This window comes from Sesamum indicum, linkage group LG12, assembly GCF_000512975.1.
Source record: "Sesamum indicum cultivar Zhongzhi No. 13 linkage group LG12, S_indicum_v1.0, whole genome shotgun sequence".
Taxonomy (NCBI): Eukaryota; Viridiplantae; Streptophyta; class Magnoliopsida; order Lamiales; family Pedaliaceae; genus Sesamum; species Sesamum indicum.
In genome coordinates, this window is record NC_026156.1 from 1151579 (window position 1) to 1161557 (window position 9979).

Consider the following 9979-nt stretch of genomic DNA (forward strand, 5'->3'; position numbering starts at 1 on the left):
AGCATATTAAAATGTTATCCCGGCTTCTCTTGCATTACGCCCTCTGCTACGGGACATTTGATGTTTCTTTGTTATTTGAATAAATTACAACAAATTTTGGGTAAAGTTTTTTGTAATTATGAATACTTTCTCATTATTTGTAATATTATAAATATTTTTTTTATATGTGATGAAATTATATAATTTTGAATTATCAATTTTGTTTTTGTTATAATTTTTTAATATAAAACTAGAAAATTATTAAAAAATCCGAATAATGTGGATGGAAATTTTTAAAAAGTTATTTACTTAGTTCACAAAAAAAATCATAAAATTTTAAAAATAAATAAAAATATAATTTTTAGACCGAAGAATATTTTGATTAATTTATTGCATAAAATAAATGAAAATCTAACAGCGATTAACAGATTCAGTTAATTGTAAGACGACAGTTAAAATTAAAAAAATATTAATAATTTTTCAAATAGTAAACAAATAATTTATAATTATATCATATTCCAAATCAACTTGTTCTAACTTGCCCTTGTTATCTCCAGTTCTCGAAGAAACGCCTTAACAAAGAATTGGTCCATTGGACCTGATATGCGCTCCACATGAGCAGACACTTTGAGTTCGTTGGGGCCTAATAATTTAGAATTTTTAATTGCAGGTTTGAATTGTTGTTTGTAATTAGACTTTAAATCTTGGCGATCTTCGATAAACCATAAAAAATTTGACAGTCTAAAGTAAAGGTACAATGTCCTCACTATAAGAATCTTGGGCGATGACAGTAGTTATGTGATTAGACTTAAATTTTTTACCACTGCCGGTGAATAGAATTTCAGATCGATTTACAAGTGGAGTGTTTATGAAGTGCCATTCTTCCTTCCTTTGTTCTATCCCACTTCACTCGACATTTCTATTGACCTGGTTGCAGGAGGAAGCACAGGCAAAATTTTCTGGTTCCATGCACAACATAACTGAAAGCTTATTTTAAGTCAGTACCTTGTACAAAACCCTTGCAGCCTTCTTATTTTCGAGGAAAAGAGAACACATCGGTATGGTGGTTGAAATTTATGCACAAGGAATATTACATCTTTTTCCCGGTGAAGATAGCTGTGCTCCTAAGAGGCCTACCTTTGGCTGTGATCTCACGTTGACATACACAAGCTGAAAGGGAGAAAGAAGTTGCAGATGAACAGATAATGTAAGAGATCTTCATAGCTATATGAAAATGACCCCTCACCCCTTGGGAATAATGAATGAAGAAAAGAATGAATGGAAAAACAAAGACCGGCTAGAAAAAGAGGCTAGATGATGTTGATGAACTGAGTGAGACTGGAGGCTTCTTGCTGTCTAGGTTCCCTGTAATCTTATCAGCTAGCTTTGCTCCCATTGGGTCGGTCAGAAAAGTCTTCTGAGTTGATTGAGTAAAACCAGTTGCGATAAGGGTAACATGGATTTCTCCGTTGAATTGCTCATCCACAACGGCACCAAATATAATATTGGCAGAAGGATCTGCTAAACTTGTAACAACCTGGGATGTTAGTAAGAACAAAAATAATCAGCAAATAATTGCACATATATTTCACAACATTAATTTTTATTTTTTTGGCTATGATGCTTTCATATGTCTTGACTATTAGGGAACCATAGTGTTCCGTGGGCCTGCATTGTTTGTCAATCACCAGTAAATTTTTGTTCAGCTGTGCATTCGGGTAAAAGATGGTTCATGCAGCAAATAAAGGTATTCTCTCAGGGGTGTGAAGAAGAAAAAGCTGCTAGAGAGATCGGATGCAGGGTGGTGATTGTGAATCCACAAACAAATAACTCTATCCAGAAAGTCAGTTAAAACGAAAAATATTCAAGTAATTCTGGTGTGATTTTTCAAATCCGCAAACAAAAGAAGAAAAGAGAAAAGGCACCGCAATACCTGAGACACCCTATTCACTTCTTGCAGAGTTATATCCTTCCCTCCAGTAATATTGTATACAACTGCAGTAGCTGACTGAATTGAAGAGCCAATTAGAGGAGCCAAAGTTGCTTGTTCAGCCGCTTCTTCAGCACGGTTCTTGCTAGAGGAAGTACCCACTCCAAGGATTGCAGTACCGGAATCCTTAATGACTGCCCTGACATCTGCAAAATCCACATTTACCAACCCTGGTATCTGCAAATATAAGAATGCTCAATAATCACACAACTGGTCTAAAATGTGAAGGAATTTCAGTTACATAAACATAACTGAGGAAGGAGGTCCTCACATGAGACTTAAATAAACTTTTGAGAATATTTAGTTTCACTCAACCTCAGAGATGGGGACAAATCTCCACTTTAATACTGATAACTGATTCACACTTCACATTTAGTTAGGTTATGCATATACAAGCCAGAGCGAAAGAACTAGCCTCTGGGAAATATGAGAAAGCTTGCCGTAAAGCAAAAGGGAATTGTTGATGAAGCACTAAAGATTTGTAGCAGCACACTCACATTGATTATATCTGATATCCCTTGAACACCCTGACGGAGCACATCATCCGCTAGAAGGAAAGCATTTCGAAGGGAAGTATGTTCATCAGCGATATCTAGGAGACGATCATTTGGAATAATTATAAGTGCGTCCACGTTTTTCTGGAGCTTTTCAATTGCTTCAAGGGCCTGAAACAATATCAGGTACAGATTAGAAGAATATTAAGACTTTGAATAGTTAAAGTTCAACAGATTGAAGATGAGTCCTTCAAATTCCCAAAGTGCACTTCATAAGAACAAGAAACTAGAATGAGAATATGAATGTAACAGGGCGAACATTAGCCCCAAAACAACAAGAGAACAATGAGTGAAGATTTGGACTTTCAGGTTCCATCACTCCATCACACTGTAATGAAACGTGTTTTCATTGACACATTTCCCCATCAAAATCTACTGATACCTCAGGAAGACTAGTTGGATATAGCATTTAGATGTTGTGAATTTTGTATAACATCTTTCTTTTTCGGAAGTTCCAGCTTCCTTAGCAGGACAAGTTGGATGGAGTAAGAGATAATTGTAACGAACCTTTGTCGAACCTAGGAATATTGCATAAATTTTCATCTAACAATTTGTACCCAAACCAGAGTACATGGTTTTGGTTGAACAAGAACATAGTTCTTTATCTGATTCGGGAGGAAGTCCACACTCCAAATGTTTTTGAGAAAAATAATAATGAAATGTTCGCTGGTTCTTTAAATAGAAATATCACCTACCTGAACAGATCTTTTACCCCCTTCAAAGCTGAATGGATAGGTAACAACACCAACAGTTAAGTACCCCGCATCCTTTGCTACTTGAGCAACAACAGGGGCAGCACCAGACCCCGTACCCCCTCCCATACCTGCTGTTATAAACACCATATCTGATCCCTTTAGAGCATTTGCAATGGCTTCCTTTGACTCCTCTGCAGCCTGTTCCCCTAAAAGTGGGCTGCCTCCAGTACCTGCATTCCAGCAAGCGTTTAATGTTAAAACCATCATGAAGGGACTGTAATATCATGCACAAATTCAACAATCTGAAACAGTAAGACCATATAGTCAAGCTTTCCGAGTTCTGACGCATGAGAACTATACATCATTATTAAGTGACATATGGTATAATTTATTTTCCATTATAAATATTGCAAGTTTCAATCTTGAGAAGTGAAAGAAATTAGTGCCACAAATAAGAGAGAGGCAGACCAAGTCCACGAGTCAAAACTTCTCCAATCTGAATAGGGTTCTTTGCTAGAGATTGCAACAGTGTCTGGGCATCTGTGTTTATGGCATAGAAATCCATTCCCTGTCAATCAACACCAGACAAAACTATTGCAAATTAAGATAAATATAACAGAAATACAACAAAATCTTCAGAATGGATTAGAAGAACAAAAGTTTGCCCGAAATCCATGAAATAAAAGCGGATTGACATATTCATGTACAGCGACTAGAAACATGCAGAAACTGTAAACTTTCTGAACTACATTGTATTTGGACACACAAAACAAAAAGTAAATTAGACTGCAATGAAGGTCTCGATATAAACAGCGATAAGTACCCTATTAGCATCATTTAAATCTCAAATTCTGTCGGAGTAGATTCTTCACTGTGGCTCTAAAACATAAGCATTATAACAAATCATTGATAAACTTACGAGTACGAAAATGCCCATTATGCGCAGTTTGTAAAGACAACATCTTGAAGGGCAGAATGCCATAACAAGAGGAACGGAAAACAGAGGCATAAAGAACAAAAAAGAAGTTAAGTGGTGGGAGGGTTTTCCGCCGTAACCTGTAAGCCGCTGCCAATCATGCGATTAACGGCATTGTTGCCACCTCCACCGACTCCGACCACCTTAATCTTGGTGGAGCCTGTTGGTATATACGAGCAGTAAACACCGCCCCGGCGTCGTTTAAAATTGCAGAAACTTCTACGACGAGACCTGGAGAAGGAGATACTAGCACGCGCATTTTCAGAAAAGGAGGTCGCTGAAGAATGAGTCAAGACTAACTCAGAAGGGGGTCTTCTGAATCTAAGCGTCGCCATTAATGCAAGTTCTGCTTTTTAGTCTCTGAAAATGAGTGTTTTGTATCTATTTGCAAGTGTTGTTTTGTAGTATCCGGAGAGAAGGGAATCAGATTTGAAGACTAAGATTTTGTTTTATTTGATACTAATTGATACGACATTCAGCCCTCGAAATCCAAAGCAGATTCTTTTTTACTTTTGTCCATCTTATTGCATATGTCTCGAGGGTTTGCACTTTTTCCTGTTCTTTTTGTCTAATGTTGATTCGCGTCGAAGTAAAACATTCAAGATGAATTATCAGATGATTAGGGTTTGCATGAAATATCAAAAGCATGTGCTGAATAAGTAAACAATGCATGCAGCAGTTAGAAGTAGATTGCTGAAGGACAACTTCAAGTTGATAACTGCTATCTTAGGGCCTCAGGCCCAATTTAATTTGTGCAAAGATATGGGAGCGGATAAGATACAAACTATATTTATTTCTTGAAAATACACAAATTAAGATGTCATCCTTCAAAAATGAATAAGAGATAGGAAAATGGGTTTTACAGAGCACAGAGAAAATGGAGCACAATTTTGAGAATAATTTTTAAATAGTTGAAAATTACATACAAATCTGACAAAAGGATTCTGGGTACTATATACCCAAAGATGTTATTGATTGCTCTTTGATTCTCCACCCACAATCAATAATGTAGCTCTGAAACAGGCTTGCTTGCACATGCTTCCCATAGAAATATCATTCCGATTCATTCAAAATGGGAACAATTAGAGGTTTCATCTGTGACAGGTACACAATTGCCCACCTACACATCGATAACATAAAAAATATAGGTTTTTAAGAAAATAACCTGGATGTTTTCTAAATTAGTACTGGAAACAAAAGGAACAACATTGCATTTCTCTAAAAATTAAAAAAAACATATGCATTATGGTCAAAGCAATTTCCCTTCAACCCATGAACAATTCTTCCAATCCGAAGGAAATTTGTGTGATTTTCTAATGACTTCAATAGATAAAATGCTACATGACTTGTTGAGCATGGTTGTTTAATCATCCAAGATTCCAAAGTGATAACAAGAATATAGACCAAGACAAGCTGAAATGAACAGCCACTTGACAAGAGGGGAGAACTAAGCATAATGATATGAGAATCCTGGTGAACAAATTCTTAAAAGAGAAAGCAACAAAGAAAGAAACAGCTCCCATGATTCATAATATGAGAGGAATCAACATCTGTGCAATCTAGCTTCGAACACGGGAAATGTACCCTTTAGATAAATTTGGATAAATAAGTGTGCATGCTTAGAAACAGACTGTGCTCTTACATATGCTAATGTGACTCACATGTTCAAACCCCAGATCTGACATCAATGTCAATTGAGCTTGTATATAAACCCAAAGAAGTTAACAGCTATCAAACAGTAACTTTAAGGGATCAAAGATTCATCTTTAGTGTTCATCATAGTTTCATTAGTTTGTTCTTTCAACACATTGTTTCAATAGTTATTACATGTCTGCAAATTAAACATTTTACATAAGCACCTTAAAAATTTCTGGGATATAAATGTGTAAGTAGGGGACCTTTTTCTTAAGGCGTTTCGAGAGGGAAAATTCAATTGAGGTAAGCTTGCCACTTGGCACTCACACTCATGTATACACTATCTGCTCCTCAAGTGGCAGGGTACTAGAATGAGATAATCTAATTGGTTCAAGTTCACCACAAGATCGTCACATCAGAAACATCAATGATTGCAAAAGCGGAAGAAGGAATGGATTGGGAAACATAAACTTGCATCTCACTATACAATTTTAAATATTTTTCTTTCTTCTTAAACGAGGGAAATGTACTTACATCATCCAACAGCACACCGTTGCTGTAATAATCAATGTCAGGTGTAACCTGCATTGCAGAACAGAATCAAATATATGTGAAAACAGGAGTTTAATCTCTTTGCCCCAGAAAAACCAAAAAAATGTGATTATCACGGATGGAATTCCATTACATATGTAGTCCAACAGATAATTAATCTGATAAAGAAAAAAATATATGAAAGGGTGGACGTGTGGTATGAGAAATTAGTTGCATATTACAAGAAGCAGAACACACAACTCAAGCAATCCGAGAAGAATCTTTCCCAGAAGTGAAAGAAATGTTAACATACAGATTCGCGGAGGGCCCTCTGTTGCAGCAGATTCTGGTGCAGAGTGATGCAATAATCCCAACAACAAGGAAGATTAGCGTAGTCACCAAGAACCCCATCTCCAATTAACGCTATGCCCTCAGACAATATCGACTAACGCTTTACCTGCGAAAAGGATTTTCCAGACCACAAATTAACAAGCAGATCCATCACTACGATTCAAAATTACTACTTTAAGATTTCAGTCATTGCGTAAAACAAAGAGCTGCATATGATGTGAAATATATACAATATGGATTCAACACTTCAATAAGGCGTAGCAATACAAGGGGATCAAGGCATTGACAAGAACCCTAGACATTATTGAGTCAACAAGTAACAGCAAACATACATAATTGAGCAACAATCATGGCGTTAAGAATCCGGAAGTACCTTAGAATCCGGCGACCGGCCAAGCTCCAGGGGAGCACTTGAAACTGCTGGATCCGGCGTCGCTTTGACAAGATTCAATTGTCTTCTCAATGAATGGGATGCTCAAATTGTAACATGATATTCAACGTGCGATTCACCACCAAAAAAAGAAAAGAAAAAGGAAATTATTTGGGCCTCGATTTATTATAAAGGAATGGGCCTATGTGGGTCCTTTTCTACCCTGGGAAGCTTAAATGGGCTTTGCTTATGGCCAGTTTAGAAAGCATATTTGGGCCTCAGTTGAAAATATGATGGGCTTTCAAATCTTCTTTTTGGTGGACTTGATAAGGCCCAAAGGTTGGTTTTAGTTCACAATCCTGTTTTTGGACACTTTTTCACTAGGTAATATATTAACTTTCTGTCTTGCCATGTTACTGACAAATTATGCCTCATATCAATTTCCCTAAGACTACATTTAGATAGATGAATTTACAATGATGGAATTCAAATTCTTAATAATGTATATTTTGTATGCTAACATTAACTTTCACACTAAAAATAAGAAACAGTGTCTGAGACATGTAAAATAGTATATATTTATTTTCAAAAATGGGGTTAATGGAATTGAATTTTTTTTCTGTCCCATTTTACACATACGCTGTATGTATAAAAAATTACATTATCAATTTATTTAAAAAAATATTTTATACACATATCCATGAAACATACAACAAATATTGGAATAAAAAAATTGAATTGGATATGTATTAGTGGTTGTCAAAATTGGAGGTTTTTACACAAGGCATGGCCCCTGGCGTGAAACGAATGTAAGAAGGTAAAAGAAAAGTTGGGGGAGTGAGAGAAGAAGAAAGTGGTTGAGGTGACATACCCCAGATTCAGCCAACAGAAAGAGGGTAAATAGGAAATTGTAGCTACATGGAATCTTGTGATATGCCTAGGAAAAAGCATTCCTTTGTGTCTACACTGCTGTAAACTGAGTGGTCATCGTCATCGACTAAGTGGGATTATTATGTGATAAGCCCGTGGCCCGCGGCCAAATGAAGGATGAAGGAGATGGAAGGGAATAGATTTTTATGATGTGTGGACTGAAGAGCAGTGGGATTTTGGAATTTGGGAGAATAAATGGCCTAGTAAATAAAAGTTTCAGATAGTGGGAGAAGATGTTTTGTTTGTGTTATTTGTGGGCAAATAGGTAAAAAAACACATCATAAATCTCACGGCTAGTCTATCATCATTCAATATAAAAGTAAACATAATCTAGTTTAACAAGTCCCCATTAATATGAGAAGCAATCCCCAATTCTATCCACCACTCATTTATCCTGGCAAATAAACAAGGACTTTCTCTACCATATGCACCCACACTCTCGTCACCTTCTCCTTCACTATTACTCCTATATACCGGAACTCTTCAATCACCCTCACGTCTGCACCGTTCCTCATCAACGGCGGGAAGAACAACCAGAAACTCGTCCCAACCACGAACCCCACCGTCAACGTCCTGCTCACGTACCACGGCAACCGCCATTTCTTCTCAGCCAAAGCCACATGCAATCCAAACTCCACCACCACACAAACGCCTTGGATCACAAAAAACATGGTCATTTCCCATGACGGGCTCGCCCGAGTTACGTACCAAAACAAAAGTTCATGCATAAGACCAGAGACAAGAAAAGCTGCCAGCACCGCTGGCAGTGCCGCCCAGTCCCTGCCCACCACCGCTGCAGCGGATGACCTGATCGGCTTGTACACCGTCTGGCGCAGTATATTGTTGACCGTCAGGTTCCACCGTCTGCCCCAGAACTCCCGGAGGGAGGTCGCGAGATATGGCTCGTCTGACGGGGTTTCGAGCTCTAGCCCCAACAGCGCCTGGACCAATAAACTAGATAACTCAACCAAAATCTCGATCAAGAGAAAGACCAAACAACAATACGCGATCAAAACAATATGGGTGTGAATATACTCCTTGTAATCATACAATATCGAGATTAGCACGGTAGAAATTGGGATTTCAGTGGCCAAATATAGGGGCAATTTCTTGGATTTCCGGGGGCCCGGGGCGTCGTTTTTGGGCTTAATCTTGAACGGGAGAGCAGCAACGGCGGCGAAAACGGGGAGAGATTTCGGGGGGTTGGAATAAAGGGGCCCCTGATCAAAGGCGAAAAGGAGAAGCTTGAAACTGGCAAGCCATGTTATGAAGAAAGCCGTGATGGCAGTTAAGAAAGCGGAGGTCGTATACAATGGAAGAATCGCGAAGACGTAGAAAATCGGGAGAAGAGAAATCAGCCGCCATTTGCCTTTGGGCAATCTTGCAGAAACGAAATGGCAGTAACTGAGAGATGCAATTACTGCTAACCAAACACGACTCAGATTCTTGATTTCACCTTCCATTACTGTGAAGATCTTGATGATCAAATTCTATAGATGAAAGTTTAATCAGTCAAGAAAAGGGAGTATCGGAGGAAGATTCCGCGTGATGATGTGAAAAAGGGAGCGATAAACTGGCCACCGTCCATGTTTATTTTGTGGTTTTTGGAGGATGCATATTCAAATGCTACGATACGGCTTTCCTCAGCCATTGGTGCACGTTCAAACATTGACTTGATTTGTGGGTCTTTGCCGAGGAGCCGAAGTTGATCTTTTTGGCCTACTCTTGTTTGTTTCTTCGCAGAATCTTTACATATATTTCCTAATAACTATCAAAATCGTTTATTTTTTGAAGGACGATATATTATAATTAATTGATATAAATTAATTATAATTATTCTTATCGAATATCAATATCTAGTAAAAATTATTATAATAATCGTATTCTAATCAAATATTGATACCTATTATTACAGTATAAATAATATCCACTATTTAATAAATGCATTACACGTATAAAACAAGTAAA

At 37.6% G+C, this 9979-nt stretch overlaps 3 protein-coding genes across 3 annotated transcripts; all 3 read right to left on the reverse strand.

Annotated features, from left to right (window-relative positions):
* LOC105174919 (cell division protein FtsZ homolog 1, chloroplastic-like) lies at positions 712–4818 on the reverse strand. Its single transcript, XM_011097174.2, has 6 exons — positions 4275–4818; positions 3687–3786; positions 3219–3448; positions 2467–2634; positions 1913–2146; positions 712–1516 (listed from the first exon to the last, which is right to left on the reverse strand). Exons 1-6 carry the CDS (start codon positions 4527–4529, stop codon positions 1277–1279), a joined length of 1227 nt encoding a protein of 408 aa, XP_011095476.1. The 5' UTR covers positions 4530–4818; the 3' UTR covers positions 712–1276.
* On the reverse strand, positions 5007–7241 carry LOC105174920 (V-type proton ATPase subunit e1). Its single transcript, XM_011097175.2, has 4 exons — positions 7085–7241; positions 6674–6817; positions 6364–6411; positions 5007–5314 (listed from the first exon to the last, which is right to left on the reverse strand). Exons 2-4 carry the CDS (start codon positions 6769–6771, stop codon positions 5248–5250), a joined length of 213 nt encoding a protein of 70 aa, XP_011095477.1. The 5' UTR covers positions 6772–6817; positions 7085–7241; the 3' UTR covers positions 5007–5247.
* Positions 8202–9771, reverse strand: LOC105175155 (probable long-chain-alcohol O-fatty-acyltransferase 5). The gene has a single exon (XM_011097502.2). The coding sequence runs from the start codon at positions 9472–9474 to the stop codon at positions 8401–8403; it is 1074 nt and encodes a 357-aa protein (XP_011095804.1). The 5' UTR covers positions 9475–9771; the 3' UTR covers positions 8202–8400.